We start from the raw sequence: 21,551 nt of genomic DNA, 5'->3' as shown, positions 1-21,551 counted from the left end.
GATTTCATTTCCTGTTCCATTCACATACAGTGCAAGGGAAAAACAATTGTCCATATGGCTCAAACGAACCCCAATTTCTATTACCTTCATGGTCCTCACACAAAATGTACACTGGCAGCAGTAGACTTGTTCTGCAGTCAGCTTCGTATGCCAGTTCTCTAAATTTTCTCAACAGTGTTTTGCAAAAAGAACTCTGTCTTCCCTCCAGGGATTACTGTTTGAGTTCACAAAGCTTCTCTTAAACACTCACATATTTTCTTCATTTGTGTGGGCAAAGTGCCCATAGTTGCTTTATAATTCTTGAGGGTATATTTGTTTCTGTCATTGCAACTACAAAAATGCGTGATTTTTTTGCCAGACACACTTCACTTTATTGAGGTAAAGCATCAACAGTGGTCTGTAATTAAGTTATTTACATTTTGATTTGCTTTTAGATTGAAAAACAGTTCGTTAATAATACATTGAGAAATTCTGTCTGCTGGCACAAAGAAAAAGACATTAAACAAATAATTATACGAAATTCACATTCAGCTAGCACAAAAATTACAACGATGTGCTAGCAGACGGCATTTCTCAATGTATTCTTGATGAACTGTTTTTCGATCTAAAAGCAAATCAAAATGTAAATAACTTAATTACAGACCACTGACGATGCTTTCCCTCAATAAAGCAAAACGAGTCTGGTGAAAATAAATCACACATTTTTGTAGTTTCAATGACAGAAACAAAAATACCCTCAAGACACACATATTGCTTAAACCTACCAGTAACAAATCTAGCAGCTCACCTCTGAATTTCTTTGATGTATTCCTTTAATCTGAGCTGGTAGGGATCCAAAAAACTCGAGCAGTACTCAAAAATGGGTCACACTGTTGTTCTTTACATGGTATCCTTTACAGATGAACCACACTCTCCTGAAATTCTCCCAATAATCTGAAGTCAACCATACACCATTGCTATAACTGACCTTGCCTGTTCATTCAATTTCATATTGTGTCACAATGTTACACCTCGATATTTAATTGACGTTACTGAGTCAAACAGTACACTATTATTGCTGAATTCGAACATTATGGGATTGCTTTTCCTACTCATCTGCATTAACTTACATTTTTCTTCATTTACAGCAAGCTGCCATTAATTACGCCAACTAGAAATTTGGTCTAAGTCATCTTGTACTCTTCTACAGTCACTCCACAACAGCACCTTCCTGTACACGACAGCATCATAAGCAACCAGTTGTAGATTCCCACTCACCTGTCCATCAAATCATTTATGCATACAGAGAACAAGAGCGATCCCATCACACTGGGCACTCCTAACAATACCCCTGTTTGATGAACACTCACCGTCAAAGGCAACACACTGGGTTCCATTATTTAAGAAGTCTTCGAGCCACTCATATATCTGGGAACATACTCCTTATGCTCATACTTTCATTAACAATCTGCAGCGAGGCACACTGTGAAATGCTTTTCAGAAATCTCGGAATCTGGGATCTCCCTGTCGCCCATCAACCACGGTTCACACAATATCACGTGAGAAAAGGACAAGCTGAGTTTCACACTACTAACACTTTCCAAAACCATGCTGATCTGCAGAAATGTTACAGATTTTGGTCCGTAATTATGTGGATCCGTCCTTTTATCCTTCTTACATACATGAGTCACCTGGCCTTTCTCTAGTCACTTGGCACTTTGTGCTAGGTGATAGATTTGTGATAAAAGCAATTTAAGTGAGAAGCCAAACCCTTAGCATATTCTCTGTAGAGCCGAATTCAGATTCCATCCAGACATGGCAACTTATTTATTTTCAACTCTTTCAGTTGCTTTTCTATACGGGATGCCTCCTCTGTACGGGAGTCTATGCAACAGTCAAATAATAGTATGTTTGTCTGATCTTCCTCGGTCAATGGTTTCTTAAATGAGAAACTTAAAACTTCAGTTTTCCTTTTGCCCTATTGTACTGCCACAACAGACTGGTCAGCGAGTGAGTGGACAGAAGCCTTTACCCCACTCAGCAACTTTACGCAGGACCAGAATTTGCCTGAATCATTTTAGAAAAACCATGGAAAACCAAATCAAGGATGCCACATATAGATTTGAACCCTGCTGCTTCCAAATATGAGTGCTGCAATCAATGGTAAAGTAGTTTCCAACTGACACAACACAGTAGCATGTGGGACATCTACATCAATACTCGCATAGTACACAGATGTGGTGCAGAGTACACAGATGGTTCCTATAACTTATCCCTATTTAATATTCCACTTGTAGATGATTTGAGGGAAGAGAAACTGTCAGTACCCTTTGGTACAAGGCTGAATTTCTCTAATTTTATAACATTGACATGTATGTTAGAAGAATTAATCTGTTTCTTGGCTCATTTTGGAATGTGAGCTCTTAGAACTTTGTGAGTAAAGGCACTCCACAACACACAATCACCTTGTAAAAACACTCCACAATGCACGATCACCTTATTGTAACATCTCTCCCTGCAGTTCAATGACAATGCACAATCACCTTATTGTAACTTCTCTCCCTGCAGTTCAATGAGCATAACCAACACTTTTACAGTGAAAACACAAACCCACTAAGATTGTGCAGTTCTCCTATGCATCTTTTCCACAATCTCAGTTAACCCAGTTTGAGAAACAACCCACATCAACAACAATACTCAAGAGCTGATCAAAAAAAGGGTTTTGTACGAGGGTGAATCAAATATAAACTGTAATTTTTTTTATAAGTTTATTTAAGCTTCAGAAAAATTCACACACAGGAACTTATTTTTCTATACAGTCTCCATGACAGGAAACACATTTTCCCCAACCGATAGGCATTTTTTGTTGAACCCGTTTTCGTAAAATGAACATGGCTGTGACAGCAGCCTGTTGTGCATGAACACTTCAACTGCGCCACTCCAAGTCACTTTCTTTCGATTCCAGGGTGTAACAGTGCACCCATGTTTCATCACAGGTCACAATCCAGAGCAAAAAAAAAATGATCCCCTTCAGTTCAGCAGCATGCCAATAACTGTTCGCACTCATCGAGATGATGAAATTTGTGCTCTGCTGTGAGAAGACAAGGTATCCACCTTACAGACACTTTCAAAACTCCAAAGTTGTCAGTAATGGTCACCTGAACACTACTGTAGCTTATGCCAATCTCAGTGACAATTTCAGTAACTGTTATTTGGTGATAGTCTTCAATAAGCTGGCTAGCAACGTTCCTCAGTCATGCTGGTCCTTGGGCACAATCAGTGAGCTGCATTCTCAACTGTTTCTCATCCTTGTAAAAAATGTGTTGTGTCTACATGTAAGTCTTTCCCAGGGTGTTTTCCCTGAACCGTGCTGCAAGTCTTATCAAAATTTCAGACGGTTTTATGCCCTCTGTTGTGCAAAACTTGATTATAATGTAATTGCATAAGATTTGATGGTATTACTTATTCTGACATTGCAATTCTCACTAAAGAAACAGAATGATAATGTAGTAAATGCTGGAAATGAAAGCAACAAAGAGCAGGGATCACACTTAATTCTATTCATATTTACTTCACCCTCATATGTAATCTCTTTTGTTTGTAGATTACACTTCCTCATGAGTCTTTCAATAAATCTGGAAGTCAAGAAACATGGCAATAACCAGGTCTCTGATACTTAGTGCCTTCTGGATCTCATGAATGATCAGTGCTTGTGGAAACCGTGTTGATTCCTAAATAGGAGGTGTTTGGGCTAAAGAACAGTCATAAGTCACAAGAACAATATTTATTCAATAGCTCTGTATTCCAAACAGGTTACACAGTAGGAGCAGTCACAGAAAATGATCAATAGACAACAGATGGGACTTTTGGCAAAATGTGGAGTCTACAAATTATTAGTCAAGCAGTGGATGGAAAATGAGAAATTAGAAAGGGGAAAGGAGAGTTTTATAGCAGACTCCATCTCACGTGAGTAGAGCTTCACATTTCAGTCATGAGTATAGCTTCACATTTCAATCTTCTACTCATCCTGGGAAATTATATAAGCAGTGTTGCAGCTAACAGGGTACACTGGTTGACCAAAAGTTAATTTTTGAGTTTTTAATGTAATTTTTTCTTGCTTGTTGCATTAAACAGTGAATTACACATGACAGGTGAAATTTATAATAAACAAATTAACCCAACTCACATGTTTTCTAAGTGGAAATATTTTTTACAAAGCATAAACCTACCAATACAGTTCTTCTCACACTTTGGCCAAAAACTCTTTACGCAATGGATGTAACAAACATAAAAATCATGTTGTTAGATCAGACTGGCTGTTTCATAGTGTTGAAACACAAACAAGATTTTACATAATTCCTTAGACATTCCCAGCGATTCAGTGTCATTTCACGGATTTTGGTGTACTGCCAATGGCCTGCGCCTACCCATCACAATATTTCGATGTCGTAACTCAGAATATTCATCAGGTGTTTCCTGCAACTGGTCAACAAGCTGGCCATGTCCCATGGTCTGAGTGGTGTCTGGTGTTTTCTATACCGTCCACGCCTGCTACAGTCATTTCTGGCTGTGCTATTTATCTCTAGGCATTCCGTTTTCCATACACACCCACTTCCGCTGTTTTCCCCAGTGGCGGCCGTGCCATGGTGTTCTGTACTAGGACCGCACCCGTTATGCATGTTCCCAGCACTATCAATACACTACAGACGTTTCTTATGCTGTTGGTGACCGCTCCAGCTTTCTATCATGCCCCTGTCATTCTCCTGGCCTTGTGAGTTTGGTACGCTCCCACAAGGTGCGCTTCCTGTCAAATCAGGCTGCTGTGGGAATTGCACATTCTGTCCATGCACAACGCAGCAATCTCTCATGGAGGTGGCTGCCGTTTGGAGTTCTGTACTGTGTCTGCTCCTAGGACGTGTCGTATCTGAGGTTTCTGGTGTTGATGTTGTTCCCTCTCTTGTCCGTGAGTGATACAGTTGTGTGGTCACTGGCAGCAAGCATCAAACAATGCTGCAGAAAACTGGTGAATTTTGAGTGCATGAGTAAAATAGGGCAAGTTATCACAAGGTAGTAAATCAGAGTGGTCGCACATTGGACGATGCCACCTTAAAATCACTTGGAAAGTGTCTCAACTTTCCAGTCACTATGAGAGACCTACCAATTTCCAGCTTCATCAGATCTGTGGAGCAAGTGGTACACTCTACCATCAAGTGTTGCAGAAGAAATTCGTAGAGACACGTGCAGGCTGCTACCAGAGCAAGGCCATCCAAACTAAACATCTCAAGAGACAAGAGGATGGCCCTCAAGAGTTTGTGGGAAGATGACAATTTAGTGCTGTAACCAGTGGACAAGGGGAACTCTACTGTAGCACTGCTGAAGACCGACTATGACCAGAAGAGCCATCAAATTTTAGAGAACCCTGCTTATAATCAGCTAGAGAATGGCATCATCGATAGAGTTGGCAGGAAAACCAGGGCTCTTCTTAAGGAAACAGGATGGTGTGAAAAGGTTGTCAAGCAACTGAAAGTTAAAGCATCAGTACTACCCAGACTACATGGATTGGCCAAGGTCCATAAAGAGGGTATATCACTTCACCCAATCGTAAGCATATTGGTTCAGCCATCTACCTACCCTACAACCACCCACCTTAAGATGATGTTAGCACCGTATGTGGGAAAGTGCATTCACCACATCCACAAATTCTCAGACTTTGTGGAATGTCTTAAAAACCTGCAAATCTCGAACACAAATATCACAGTCAGCTTTGATGTCATGTCTCTGTTCACGAGGGCACCACTTCAGGACACACTCAATTTAATCAGCAAGAGATTTGATGGAACTTTGGTGGTGGTTGTTGGGATGTTTAAGGGGGACTAAACAACTAAGGTCATCAGACCCCCATTCCAAAAACAGGCGAGACGAAAATCTGCAGAGCAGGTAAAACCCCAAGGGGAAGGAGACTCCCCCCCACCCCCAGGCACTGAAAGAACACATAGGCGGCAATGAACACTACAGACAAGAAGAGTACAGATGAACACCAGACAGAAAGAAACAGAAGAAAATAAGATGGCTGGAGACTGGTTGACTGACCACGAGAACAAAAAAAAGGGAAAGAGTCAACCATCCGACTACACACCAAACTCTGCAACCAATTATGAGAGACTCGAGGACAAGAGACACACAGAAAGGGAAAGGTGCAGGACCTCCCTAAATGGAACCATAAAAAGGACTACCACGGATAAAATTTAAAACATCGTCAGCCATGGAGGCATCTTCGCATAAAACCAAAGGCAAAGTGCCCGGGAGATTAAAAGACTGCCGCAGGGTGCGCAGTCGGGGACACTCCAATAAAATGTGGGCGACCGTCAGCCGGGACCCACACCGACACAGGGGGAGATCCTCCTGACGCAAAAGATGGCCATGCGTCAGGTAGGTATGGCCGATGCGGAGCCGACACAGGACGACAGAGTCCCTGCGAGAAGCCCACAGGGAGGACCGCCATACATCGGTCGACTCCTTAACAGCTCGCAGTTTATTCGGGGATGTCAGGCCACGCCACTCATCATTCCACATCCCAAGCACCTTACGGCGCAACACCAACTGCAGATCACGAGCCGGGAGGCCGTTCCCCGGGATGCCAACGTGACCTGGCGTCCAAACAAAGACCACCGAACGACCAGAGCGGGTAATGGCAGAAACAGACTCTTGAATAGATGATACCAGAGGAGAAGAGGTATAGCAGCGGTCGATAGCCTGGAGGCTGCTCAGGGAGTCACTGCAGATGACGATGGACGTACCTGAGCAGGAACGCATATGCTCAAGAGCGCGCAAGATGGCCACCAGCTCTGCAGTAAAAATACTGCAGCCAGCCAGCAAGGAGCGCTGTTCAACATGAGCAGCGTGAGCAAAAGCGTAGGCAGGACGACCATCAACCAGGGAACCATCAGTGTAGACAGTCTTACAGCCGAAAAATGAGGCGAGGAGTGCAAGGAAACGGCGACGGATGGCCACAGGCGGAACCGCGTCCTTGGGTCCCCGTGCCAAGTCCAGACAGACGGACGGTCGGGGCAGACACCAGGGAGGCGTAGGTGCACGGACCCGGAAGGGAGGCAGAAGAGGGAATGACCCCAGTTCCGACAGCAGGGACTGGACGCAGACAGCAATGGAAAGCCCAGACCTAGGTCACCTTTCGGGTACATGGAGGACCATGGCAGGGAAAAGCAGGCGATGATTGGGATGGCCCGGCGAGCAATGCACGTGGACAGCATAGTCGGCGAGCAGTCGATGGTGGCGAATCCGCAGTGGGGGAACCCCGGCCTCCACCAGTAGACTATCCACGGGGCTCGTACGAAAAGCGCCAGTTGCAAGCCGAACCCCACAGTAGCGTATGGGATCCAACAACGTCAACACTGAGGGGGATGCAGACCCATAGGCCAGGCTCCCATAATCAAGCCTGGACTGCACAAGGGCTCTGTACAATCTCAACAGCGTACAGCGATCTGCACCCCAAGACGTGTGGCTCAGGCAGCGGAGGGCGTTGAGGTGCCGCCAGCACTTTTGCTTCAGCTGAGTAATATGAGGAACCCATGTGAGCCAGGCATCAAAGACGAGTCCTAAGAAGTGGCAAGTGTCCACCACTTCAAGCAGGTGGCCGTCGAGGTAAAGTTCAGGATGAGGGTGGACCGTCCGACGCCTGCAGAAGTGCATAACTCGAGTCTTGGCTGCAGAGAACTGAAACCCATGAGTCAGAGCCCATGATGCTGCCTTGTGAACAGCTACTTGCAGCCTGCGTTCGGCGACTCCCGTAGTCGTTGAGCTAAATGAGATGCAGAAGTCGTCGGCATACAAAGAAGGAGACATCGACGACCCCACGGCTGCAGCCAGACCATTAATGGCCACTAGAAATAAGGAGACGCTCAACACCGAGCCCTGCGGGATCCCATTTTCCTGTGTATAAGATGAACTAGAGGCGGCACCGACTTGCACCCGGAAAGAGCGGCACAATAGAAAGGTTTGAAGAAAAGCCGGGAGCCGACCACGAAGACCCCACTCATGCAACGTAGCAAGGATGTGATGCCTCCATGTGGTGTCATACGCCTTCCGCAGATCAAAAAATACAGCAACGAGATGCTGACGTCGGGCAAAGGCTGTACGGATAGCAGATTCCTGCCACACCAAACTGTCCGCAGCAGAGCGGCCCCGACGGAAGCCACCCTGGGCTGGAGCGAGAAGACCGCACAACTCAAGGATCCAACACAAACGCCGCCCCGCCATAAGTTCGAGTAATTTGCACAAAATGTTGGTGAGGGTAATGGGAAGATAGCTGTCCACTGCCAGTGGGTCCGCACCGGGCTTCAAGATGGGGACAATAACACCCTCTCGCCATTGCGACGGGAACACGCCCTTGTTCCAAATGCGGTTAAAGATGGTGAGGATGTGTCTCTGGCAGTCCCTGGAGAGATGCTTCAGCATCTGCACGTGGATGCAGTCTGGTCCTGGTGCTGTATCAGGGCAATCGGCGAGGGCAGCGGGGAATTCCCTCTCGCTGAAAGGAGCATTGTATTTTTCAGAACGACGCGTGTGGAATGATAAGGGCGTCTGCTCGGCTCGCTCCTTTAGAGAGCGAAAGGCGGGGGGTAAGTTGCAGTCACAGAGCTCGTAGCAAAGTGCGCGGCAAGGTGTTCAGCAATGGCGGCAGCGTCCGTGCAAACAGGGACACCCATAGGGGTACGGTATCCATAAATCCGCCGGATCCGGGACCACACGAGCGAGGGAGAGACACGGGAGCCCAAGGATGAGACATACCTCTCCCAGCACTCCTGCTTACACCGTGCAATAAGACGACGAGCCAAGGCACGGAGCCTCTTAAAGGCGATGAGGGTCTCCAGAGAGACGGGTGCCGCCTATGACGCTGGAGAGCCCGCCTACGGTCGCGAATAGCCTCAGCAATCTCTGGCGACCACCAGGGTACAGCCTTCCTCCGAGGGAGACCAGAAGAGCGGGGGATGGAAGCCTTGGCCGCAGAAATGATTGACGTGGTCAAGACACGGCCCACCTCGTCAATGTCACCCTGTCGGGGAGACGCAATGGTGGCAGCGGAAGTAAAAGCTGGCCAGTCAGCCCTGTTGAGCGCCCAGCGGGGCAGGCGCCCAGAAGAATGACACTGGGGCAGTGACAAATAGATGGGAAAATGGTCACTACCACACAGGTCAGGATGCACTCTCCAGTGGAGGGATGGGACAAGTCTGGGGCTGCAAAGAGAGAGATCGATGGCCGAGAATGAGCCATGGGCCACACTGAAATGCGTGAGAGCACCGGTGTTCAAGAGGCTAAGGTTGAGCTGAGCCAACACATGCTCCATGGCCCGACCGCGGTCATCGGAGACAGTCCCACCCCATAGAGTGTTGCGGGCATTGAAATCGCCCAGAAGCAGCAATGGTGGCGGGAGTTGAGCCAGCAGCGCAGCCAAGACATGTCGGGGGAGCTCCCCATCCGGAGGAATGTAAACAGAGCAAACAGTAATAGCCGGCGAGAGATCAACCCTGGCAGCGACTGCCTCGAAAGGCGTCAGAAGGGTTACTGGCGAGCTACAGACAGAGTGGTGAACAAAGAGGCAAACCCCACCTGATGCTCGTTGACAGGCAGTGTGGTTCTTATAGTATCCCCGATAACCTCGAAGGGCGGGGGTCCGCATTGCTGGAAACCAAGTTTCCTGCAGAGCAATGCAGAGAACAGGGGAAACACTCGAAGCATCCGGAGCTCAGGCAGGTGGCGGAAATAACCGCCGCAGTTCCACTGGAGAATGGAAGCAGGAAGGGACGGGGAGGGGGGGGGGGGGTGTAGGCGACTAAGAGGCAGACGGTGCCTCAGAGCCAACTGTCGCCACCGGGGGAGAGTCAGCTGTGTCCATAGGAAAGGCCCCCGAGGGTTCCGTGAGGGCGAGATCCGCGGCAGAGGCGAGGATCTCCACCTCATCCCCGGAGCCAGAACTATTTACAGCAGGCGGTACTGAAACCGCCGGAATGTCCTTCTTCTTGGACACATTCCGTTCCTTCTTCTCGCGTCTGTCCTTAGGGTTAGACGGCTGGGAGAGCTTCTCTGAAGGAGCGTCGGAGGCTGACGACGACGCAGAAGCCCTACGACCAGCAGGTGGCGGAACCTTCAGCCACTGGCTGACATCCGGCTGGGTAGGAGAAGAAACAGAGGAAGGGAGAGCCCCGAGGGACCCCTTCTGCGAGAGAGGAACCGGCAGAGGCAATGCCGGCAGAGAAGGAGGGGGAGGGATCAAGCCCCCCGGTTTTGGAGCAGATGTCACTCCCGAAGAAAGTGTGGGGGGGGGAGCGACAGAAGAGGGTTTGCCTCCAACTGCTAAGGGGGCAAACAGAGGAAGGCTTGCCCCCCAGACACAAGGGGGGCAGACAGAGATGCACGGCCCAGAGGGCCCACTGAAGGCGACACAGATGAGGCGACAACCGCTGCTCGCGAGGGCGACGATGACGTGGCTGCAGCATGAGATGTTCGAAGGAAAGCAGGATACAACCTTTCAAATTTCAGTTTTGCCTCTCGATAAGTAAGCCGGTCCAGGGTCTTAAATTCCATTATCTTCCACTCCTTATGAAGAATGGAACAATCCGGCGAGCAGGGAGAGTGGTGCTCCCCACAGTTGACACATACAGGCGGAGGCGCACATGGAGAATCTGGATGAGAGGGGCGTCCGCAATCGCGACATGTGGCGCTGGATGGGCAACGGGAGGACATATGCCCAAACTTCCAGCACTGGAAGCACCGCATCGGGGTAGGGACGTATGGCTTGACGTCACAACGGTAAACCATTACCTTGACCTTCTTGGGCAAGACATCACCCTCGAAGGCCAAGATAAAGGCACCTGTGGCCACCCTGTTAGTCTTGGGTCCTCTATGTACACGACGGACAAAATGTACACCACGTCGTTCCAAGTCGGCTCTCAGCTCGTCGTCGGATTGTAACAATAGGTCACGATGGTAAATAATCCCCTGGACCATATTTAAGCTACTGTGGGGAGTGACGGTAACAGGGACGTCACCCAGCTTATCACACAAAAGCAACGCTCGTGACTGGGTTGGGGAGGACGTCTTGAGGAGGATGGACCCATTCCTCATTTTAGACAACCCCGCCACTTCCCCAAACTTATCCTCCAGGTGTTCCACAAAAAACAGAGGCTTTGTCGTAAGAAAGGAGTCACCATCAGTCCTGCTGCAGACAAGGTATTGTGGTATGTAAGGCTCCCGCTTGGCACTAGATCTGCATCCCTCCCATGGCGCAGCCAACGAGAGGAACGACTGAGGGTCATATTGCACAGCATCAAAGTCAACTCTGCCTCACTTAGAGACGCTGGTGGCCGTGCGACCACCAGCTTGGTGTGATTTATTGCGTTTCATTGCGCCACATCCGCCCAGATGCTACCTACTCCGAACGAGGGCTCTCCCCAGGGGCACCACCCAGCCAAAGCAACGGGTACCTGGCCAATATCCCATTGCCCGGAGTCCCCGTGCCCCAGACAAGATGGGCACTTACTCCTTGGCATGCGTGGGGAGGAAACAGCTCTGGCATCTGTAGTGCAATCCCTGCGTGGTCAGGGGGCTACCACCAAGAGGGTACATGACAACCCCACCACAACAGACTGGCTACCGTGCTGGATTTTAGGTGTTGAAAGGGTCCACAGTTGTCGGGGGCGCTAAGAAGGGGATTGCGCACAAGACGAGAAGGAGGCAACCCAGAAGACGTTGGGTGTAAATCCCGCCACACGACAATAGGCAGCATGCAAGATGGTGGTGCATGATGGACCACTAGAAAAACACCATGTAAGGCATCCTTCCCCAAATGGCACGCACTAACAATGGAAATTTGGAAAAATGGAGGTCAAACCCAAGAGGGGACCATCACATTAAGGCCGAAAAGTTTGAGACTCCTTTTAGTCGCCTCTTACGACAGGCAGGAATACTGCGGGCCTATTCTTACCCCCGAACCCGCAGGGGGGGGATGGAACTTTGCTGGACCTTTTCAGGCATATTTTAACATGGACTTACTTACTATGTGGAGGCCAATTTTAGAACAGACTGAAGGAGTCGCGATGGGTAGCCCCTTATCTCCGGTAGTGGCAAATCTGTTTATGGAGAGATTCGAGGATGAGGCACTTGCTACTGCTGTCTAACAGTCAACTTCTTTCTTCAGGTATGTTGATGGTACATTCGCTATTTGGCCACATAATTAAAAAAACTGGACGACTTCCTTGACCATCTGAACTCGAGACTCTCCAACATTATATTAAAAATTGAACTAGAGAATGATGGTCAACTTCCACTCATGGATGTCCTAGTGAAAAGGAAGACAGATGGCACATTAGGCCACGGAGTATATAGGAAACCAATGTACACTGACTTCTATCTACAGGCTGACAGCTGCCATTATCCAGCGCAGGTGAAAGGGATACTGAGTACACTTGTACTCCAAGCCAAGATACTGTCAGACTCAGACAGCTTGGCGGCAGAGTTAGAACACAGCAAGTGTTTACAGACAACGGGTAATCAAACAGGTATATCCAAAAGCGCTACATTCCACCAGGCAACCTGATATAATGGGAGAGGAACAAGAACAAGAGGGTAGCCTTTCTACCATATACAGGGCCTCTATCCACTAAGATCAGCAGGATCCAGGAAAACCACAAAATCAAAAGCATGTTCCGCCCACTAAACATGATCAGGGTGCTCCTTGGTATGGTCAGAGATGATCTGGGGTTAAGGAAACCTGGTATCTACCTTATACCATGTGAATACGGTATGCCTCACATCTGTCAAACCACGAGAACAGTTGAAATAAGATGTAAAGAACATCGAAGAATACCAGGCTATACAACAGGCCACTAAGTCAGCAGCAGCAGAACATTGCCTGGAACTTGAACACGCCAAGCATTATGATAAAACCAGGATCATGAATCAGACCCACTGATTTGGGGATAGTGTGATTACTGAATCTGTCATAATCAAGATGACGGAGAACCTGAACAACCAGAAGCAAGATACCAGTACAGTACAGCATGGAATCTGGCTCTAGTATTACTACAGAAAAAATGGAAAAAGAGGTCCCTTCTCTGGTAATGAGCCTCAGACAACCAGGGGCACAATTAACAGAACCGAATCTTTTATGGAGTACCAGGTGGCAGCTACCTCCTCAAGATACAACTGCAGCACTCATGGACAAGAGAGGGAACAGCATCAACTACCAGAAACCTCAGGACCACACATCGTTGGAGTGGATACAGTACAGAACTCCAGACGGAGGCCACTGCCACTTGGGACTGTTGCAGCATGCACAGACAGAATATGCAATTTCCACAGCAGCCTGATTTGGCAGGAGGCACACTTTGTAGGGGCATACCTACCCCAAAAGGCCAGGAGAATGATAGAGAGCCAGAGTGGTTGCCAACAGCACAAGAAACGTCTGCAGCATGTTGATTGTGCTGGGAATACATCTGACAGATGTGGACCTGGTACGGAACACTTCAGTACAGTTGCCGCTGGAAAAAACAGCGAAAACGGCACACCTAGAGATAAATAGCACCACCAGAAATGGCCGCAGTGGGTGCGGACGTCTTAGAGAACACCAGACATTGCCCAGGCATAAATATGGGACAGCGTCAGCTTATCAGCCAGTCACAGGAAACACATGATGATGACACCCAGTTACAATGTCAAAATACTGTGTTGGAAATACACATACCACCAGCAGTACACCCAGTTTCACCAGATGAAAAGACATTTTCTGTAATCTCGAAGGAAAAATTCAATAAAAATAACTTCTTATGTGTCTCTCAAGAGCCTTGAAGTGGTTATTTTAAATATCTCAGGCTTCTTAAACATTACATACATTTCTTCTGTTCCATCTTTTAATTTAAAAAAAAAAAGAGGAAGAAAAAAATGTTCAAATGTGTGTGAAATCTTATGGGACTTAACTGCTAAGGTCATCAGTCCCTAAGCTCACACACTACTTAACCTAAAGTATCCTAAGGACGAACACACACACCCATGCCCAAGGGAGGACTCGAACCTCCGCCGGGATCAGCCGCACCATCTTTTAATTACTCCAGTCCACTATTGGTAACTTTCCACAGTCTTGTTACTATGTTTCCTTATGTCTTGAACTATCAATAGTCAAGAGTTAGTTTGGTTGTGTGCTCCTTCCATCTCCTGCATTATTTTCATTCTTTTGTATATAGCCACATCACATTTGCTGTATACAAGACCCTATGGATTATTCTTGCTCTTGTAAGTAGAAAACTGATCTAATTTTACAAACTCCATTTTAAAAAAGTAGCATCTTCTGCCAACAAAATTAATTTTTGCAATGAGATTTATATTTACCAATAATTTAAACCAGCAGTTTGAAATTGTTCCGTACTTCCGTCATGATATGCACTACAGTCTGCTACGTACTCATCTTCCATAAACAGATTCAGTATATCCAAGACTTACGATTTTGCAGATTCAAAGAAGGATCACTAAATGGAATCTTTGTAACCCAACAATTTATTTCCCGAAATCTACTAGTAAGCCTCTTAATAATGCTGCCTTTATTACCTTTAATAATGATATCACACGAAGACGGTGTTTTCCGGTCAGAACTCGCAAATGCTGACTACATAGAAGATTACAAAGAAAATGGCTCACAAGTTACAGTGATGTGGACAAAACTAGTAACAGCCTTTGAAGAACAAAATGAGAGCTGAAATAAAGATAAAAACCACTGTACACTTGTAATCACTCAATTACTTAACATACTGTAAAACCCCACACTCGGGACATCTCAGAATTGGGAAAATTTGTGAATCATCCTCTCCACAGGCTCTTAGTAAGTGCTATTTTTGCATAAAAATTAACTTAATACAATAGACCTACTTAGAGACCGAGACAGTTGTCATCTCATTGGTTTCAGAATGCTGAAGTGTGTATTTACCAGCATGCTCCACAGACATTGGATATGATGACACTGTTGTTTGATACCCAAAATTACATCATTCCAGCTGATTAGTAAAATTTATTTTGGATGTTTAGTTAAATATGACTACAATTGCATCAGTTCTACCAGTTGAGCAAACTGTTAAAACAAACGCTAAGTATGCTAATGTAAATTAGTTCCCAATATTTGTATTCTTCTGCCTACTTTCATTCGAGTGAGTGCTGCTGAGAACTGAAAAACCTGTACAACATTTTTAATGGTCTACATTAATGTAAACAAAACTGCAGACTGTCATAAAACTTCCTGTAGCTTACTTTTAGTCTTTATTTTTCTAATATCAAATGGCCAATAAACTGTTAACGATTTCTCCCTCTCATAGGTGTTACAACAGGGTTTGATCAAAATCTGTATATGTAAGTAATAATGTAGACATGGTGATGATAAACAGTGAAATACATCCAAACCACAATATAGGAAAAGTATTGACAACTTCACAACATTACAAATTTAATTCACTATTTCTGTTACAAATGTGGAAAGGACCTCTTTTTATTTGAAAGAAAGTGAGGAACAGTGGACTATCATAAATTTATAAAGGTTTCAGGTTAAGTTATCAAAGGGAAACACTATTTGCTTTAAAGTTTCTCGAGCATGCACCTGGTTAGTTTGGTTGTTGTAGAATGATTTTTCAATAGCATAATGTTCCATGATCACCAAGTTATTCCTGCAAACTTACAACCTGAGCCGAAGGGTGACTCACCTCACACATGTACTGGTAATATTGCGAAAATGGAAAGTGCTACTGATGTGCGGTTTTCACAAAATGGGCTTGTAGTCAGGGCCTCATCTCTACCCAATCAACAGATTGTAATAATACTGGGAAAGTGTATTTTTGTGCAAACATACAGTTTTTTAAATGGAACAATGGCTGTTGATATTAAAAACTAAAATTAGGCTAAATTCAGCTGTCAGTGGTGTTTGTTGCAGGATTCTAGTGCGAGTCATTTACAAGATATATTTTTAAAAGTTCCCACACCAACACCTGTACAATACCTGTGGTAGCACACACTAAAGAACAACATCAAAGTCCATACACTAGTTACGTGGATTCTGACCAGTAATGAGAGAACTGACCATCACAGGTTGGGTACAAAATGATAACTGGCAGCAGTAATATACACTTCCAGTCTGGTACAGAATGACTGCGGCACACATGCTAGCATTTCTGCAGAGGTGTCCGAGCAGACTACAGTAATATATCATCGCATATCATCAGGTGTAACTGGTATGTCTTTGTAGATAGCATCTTTCAGGCATCCCCGCAGAAAAAAAGTCTACAGGTGTCAAATCTGGGGAAAGGGCCAGCCAAGGTAAAGGTCCTCTGCAAACAATACAATGATTTGGAAACAATTCGTGAGAAATAATTCATGAAGACATGCTGTAGTACTTCACGCACTATGGGATGGGCAGCCATCATGTTGGTACCGCAGGTTCTTCCTAGTCTGCAGAAGAACATCTTCTAGCACCCGTGGAAGATGGCCTGTTAGGTGGCTGTGATACTTGAGCATGTTCAGTTTCCGTCTATGAAAAAAGGGCCTATGAGCTGATGGTTCACTGTCATACACCACACTTTTACACTTCATGGATACTGATGGTCCACTTGATGAAGCCAGCAGGGATTGTCAACAGACCAACAGTGCATACTTCGGTAGTTTACCTGGCCATGATTGGTAAATGTGGTTTCATCATTAAACAAGATACAGATGCGGCTGGAATATCCTGTTTTAATGCCAATGTACAGAAGTTAGTATGATTATCATAATCATTTCCATGCAGCTCTTGATGGGGTGAGATCTGACAGAGATGGAACCTACGTAAATGGAGAAAGTGTAGGACACTTGCCTGACTCATGAAACATTTCTGTGCAATTGCACAGGAAATAAAGTGGAGATCAAACTGCAACAGCAGAAGGAACATTTACACTACCACCTTCACAAAACTGGTTGAATAGGTTGATAAATAATTGCTGAAACAGTTGACATCTACTGAGATACACCGTAGAAGAACAATCTGCATTTTCCTACACTCTCCATACACCATGAGCAGACAGGCTTTTTCTGCAATGGTAAATCCCATCACCCATTCACGACCTACTGCTTGGACTGTCATAAATTAACTGACTAGTGACACACAATGCACTCGAGGAACACACAAGCACACTGGAAGCAAACATAACAACACCACAACTAGCAACTATGCAGGTTGAATGGCACACACAAGTGTCAGTGCATGGAAACTTTTCAAAATACGATATTTATAAAAATAATAATAATAATGATAATAATAAATCTCCCAATGGAATCCTGAACAAACACAACTGACATTCTAATTTACTGCAATTTTAGTTTGTTAATATCAACAGGCATTGTTCCATTTAAAAAACTGTGTTTCCACAAAAAATACACATTCTAAGCATTATTACAATGTGTCTACTGGTTAGCAATACTGGCCCATAACTACCAATTCATTCTGTGAAAACTGGACATCAACAGCACTCACTTTCCATTTCCAGAAAATTTCTATGTCAGTGTTAGGTGATTCACCATGTATAATTACCTTACCACACGTTCGGATTCTACAAGCAAGTCACCCCAACAGTGCAGGCAGTTTGCACGTTATGCAAACAATGCAAGGACAGCTTTTTTTTTTACATACCAACTCACCCAGCTCAGGACATGTCAGTAGGAGGTACCTGATAATAATGGTACGTTATGCCATTGAAAATTCATTCTATTTTCTCCAAAGGCCAATCTATTGAGCTGCATGCCAGAGATTTTACAGACAGTATGTTTCATTGTTCACATTCCCTTGATTCTCAGAATGGCTCAGCCTGACAAATAAACCAAAGGACACTACTACTTGTCAACATTCAAATACATGGGAGAATGAGGTCCTCCCATCATCTGAGTTGATGTCAAGAGTGTAGAACATACACAAGACTATTCACATTTTATAACAATATTATGCTACTGCCCAGAGTCAGTAAGTTTTCAATCAGCTTTCCTACCAGTGACACCTGCATTGTGCAGTAACATGTCAGTTTCCCTTGAAACATATGACTTCCTTTACTAGAAAACAACAATTTAAAAATAAAAATAAACTTTTTTTACTAAATTACTAAATGATAGAAATCATTCATATTACAAAGCAATTCTCCAAAAATACATAATTACCTTTTCTCCAAGACGCAAATCCCATATGACTATGTTCTCCGAAGCTCCTACGCCAACAAACCTTCCGGCCTGACCTTCAAGTGTAAGAAATACTATATTGCAGTCAGTGCTTGCTATTATATTGAAATGTCCTGATGGCGAGTATCGTAAATATTGCTTTGTAAGGCCCATTTTTAATGACACTGAAATACAAAACATACAAAAATACAGTGATTCAAATATTTTTATGCAAAATTACACTCTCGTATAGAAATACACATTTTTATTATACTTGTTAAATGTCCATGCAAACCCAGAAAAAACAACCCTCCCCCCCCCCTTACACAAACAAGCTACGTTGTTACTTTCCTAGATGTGACCAATGTAGCCTGTTGCTTATAGTATATATATTGCATTATCTGCACTGGTGAAGTGGTTTATGACGTGACTAGCAACTTTTACCTATGCATTTTGCTCAATGCTGATAGGAGTAAAGAGAGTGATATGTTGCATGAAGAGGCAGTACCTGATGGTAAGAGTCCCTGATGTACATATTATGGACCAAAATACTGATGAGCGATTTCTCTATTGTATACACATTTCTGAATCTACATTACTATTTCTATTACTTATTAAGCAAAGTATATTAAGTACGGAACATACAATTAGTAACAATTGATCCTACTTGAGATTAAAAATGTTGCAAAGTGAAGTTTAAATGTCTCATAATTATGAGTTTTAAATATGAAGTAACATATAGGCAACAATTAACCAAGACTTCCTTCCAGCTATGCTGAAAATGAATCGATCAACACACGCACAAGAACACATTGTAAGCATTGGTAACACAGGAGACATTTTCCTCCCCCTCCTCTAGGTCACCATGTGTAACTACATGCCATCTACTCATAGATGCTCCAATACTGCTGCATGAACCACTTTCCAATGTGATATAATTGTATTCAGCACATACTTAAGCACAAGTACGTATTACAGTGCATGACAGAAGTACAATGCAAACTTTGACACTATGTGTAGGGTTCAGTCAGAACGCTCATTGAAAACAAGAAGCACATCGTGTTTGCTTATACCAAGTACAAATCTGATGCAGCTAACCTCAAATTTGCCATCTTAACTGGAAACAAGCAGCTTATGAAACTTACCTAAAATATATTGCAGCTAAGTAGGGCAATTACTCATTTTTCATAACATAAAAAAATTAAAAAAAAAAAAAAAACACTTTTTGTCACACAAAGGAATAATCTGGACATAAAAGAGGATATTGAAAAATCGACTGCTTGCATGTCCTGGACACCATTACAGAAAACATAATGAGTATGAATTATTGCCTACCTGGTAATAATTGATTTTGAGAAAACCTTTGGCTCTGGTTCAAAAAAAGTATGCATTAAGAGCCACTGAGAATCAATGGTTAATCAAATGTGAGAGGCATTGTGTTGCAGGAGAAAAAGTGTGTTCTTGTTTTATACTTTTATCTTCAAATCAGTAAAAACAACTTATGTATTTAACTATAGTAACTATTTCCATTTGAATAAGGCCATTCTCTCATATTTCATATGGACAGATAACAAAAAGCAACTACATATTTTTCGATCAGTGTACTTACCGAAACGACGATGTTTTCGACACTTGGCAACTGGCACATCACATGTGGACTGAACAGGGTGCAAATAACTTATAACTACACACCCATAAATACATAAATATTACTCGACAATATCACTCCTTCAATCACCTACAACATCTATCAACTCGTTGCCAAACACGTGTTGTTTTGTTTACAACTTACAACTTTGCCATAGCAAAGATCTTCACTCGACGCTGACGCTTTACAAACGGGCCTTGGCCTTGGCCCGAGGTGTAGGAGTTTAGACTTATTACAGTCGTTCCCCCTGTTCCTGGTGATGCGATGGTGATGTGGCCTCACTGTGTGGTGTGTCCTCTCGTTGTCCGGTGTCTATTCTGTCCTGGCTACTAGCGTACAGGCATACTAGTGGACTTCTATGTTTTAGGTCTTCTTTGTCTCGCGAGAGACGTTCTGCAGCGCTGTCTGCAGGTCTGCAGACAGCTTCCTCGTGCCGTCGCGAACCTCGCTCCTCAGCCGCACGACTGCGTCGTCTAGGATGTATTCCCAGTCGCGCGGCGTGAAGACCGGGTTCGCGTTGATGGTGTTGAGATCTTTCTTAGTGACAAACTCGAGCCGATGCCCGCCACGTATGTCAAACGGCCTGTGCGGCAGCGACGGCTTCCGTACCCCTTCCGCCTGGGCGAAGAGGTACGGGTTCTTTTGGGCGTTGAAGCGCCCATCCCGTACCATGGTGGCAATCTTGTTCAGCACGTTTGGCATGTTCGTGCTGTCCGGGAAGGGTATGATGTCCGTGCGAAGATTGATTGCCATCCTCTTCTTGCTTCCCCTTCTGTGTTGCCTTCCCGCCTGGAGCTGGGGAAGGAGAGGACGGTGCCACGTCCATGGGCGTCTCCTCGGTCTCCTGTATTGCTACAGGTTCCGGGGCGACGTCCGTTTGAGTGGCCACGTCCTTCTGCGACATTTGGTCCGGACGGCGTCCACCCCTACCGGGCGCACCGTAGGGGTGGCGGGCGAGGGGGCGGAAACCATCTTCTTGTTCAGAACCCGCAGCTCCTCGCGCAGCTGCTGGAGCAGACGATGAACTGCGACAACTTCTTCTTTGAGCGCGGCCCGTTCTGCCGCAAAGGCGGCTTGGAGGCCGGCCATGGCGTCGTCAGTGACAGCTTTTGCTTCGTGACGGCGCGGCTATCGCACCCGTCGCCGGAGCGGTGGGGGGGGGGGGGGGCAGGGCGGCCGTCGTGGCGCTTGACACGTAGGTAGCTGCAGATATACGAGCTGGCGGCGTGTGGCCCGCCGCAGTTCGCGCATCTGCTGGCCGCCCCACGAGGCTTCGTGCAACTGCGCGTGTCGTGAGCCGCCGCGCACTTCAAGCACGCGACGACGTTCTTGTAATCACGCGCAGTATGGCTCAGCTGCTGGCACTTGTAGCACTGCTGAATCGTGCTCTTCTGCTGAGCGCGCTTGCGCACGAACAGCGCCCCAAGCGGCCAGTAACTTAAACTGTGAGTTCGGCGCGATCGTGAAAGCGAATAGTGGTTGTTTATTTTGATTTCTACAATGATTTTTACAAGCTGGAGCGTTTGTAGCGCAATAAATTGCAGCAACAACAGGAAGAAGACACCACAGCTGTCGTTTTTACTTTTCCTGAGGATCCTGAGAAGTATATACCATCATGTTACTAAACTGTATCATTAGGATTCACTTGCAAACTACATGTGTATTAATGATTGATGTTTCGTTTTAGGAGCAGAAAATGGTT

At 45.3% G+C, this 21,551-nt stretch overlaps 1 protein-coding gene across 1 annotated transcript in view; it reads right to left on the bottom strand.

Annotated features, from left to right (window-relative positions):
* The window catches only part of LOC124787912 (WD repeat-containing protein 3), a 144,460-nt gene extending 124,457 nt beyond the window's left edge, over positions 1-20,003 (bottom strand). Inside the window, exons 1-2 of the mRNA XM_047254898.1 lie at positions 19,811-20,003; positions 18,205-18,386 (exon numbers count right to left, since the gene is read on the bottom strand). Of these exons, the coding sequence (XP_047110854.1) occupies positions 18,205-18,375 (171 nt within the window). The 5' untranslated portion in view covers positions 18,376-18,386; positions 19,811-20,003. The remainder of the gene's footprint in view (positions 1-18,204; positions 18,387-19,810) is intronic.
* Positions 20,004-21,551: the final 1,548 nt, after the last annotated feature.

This window comes from Schistocerca piceifrons, chromosome 3, assembly GCF_021461385.2.
Source record: "Schistocerca piceifrons isolate TAMUIC-IGC-003096 chromosome 3, iqSchPice1.1, whole genome shotgun sequence".
Taxonomy (NCBI): domain Eukaryota; kingdom Metazoa; phylum Arthropoda; class Insecta; order Orthoptera; family Acrididae; genus Schistocerca; species Schistocerca piceifrons.
This window is presented reverse-complemented; position numbering and strand designations above follow the sequence as displayed.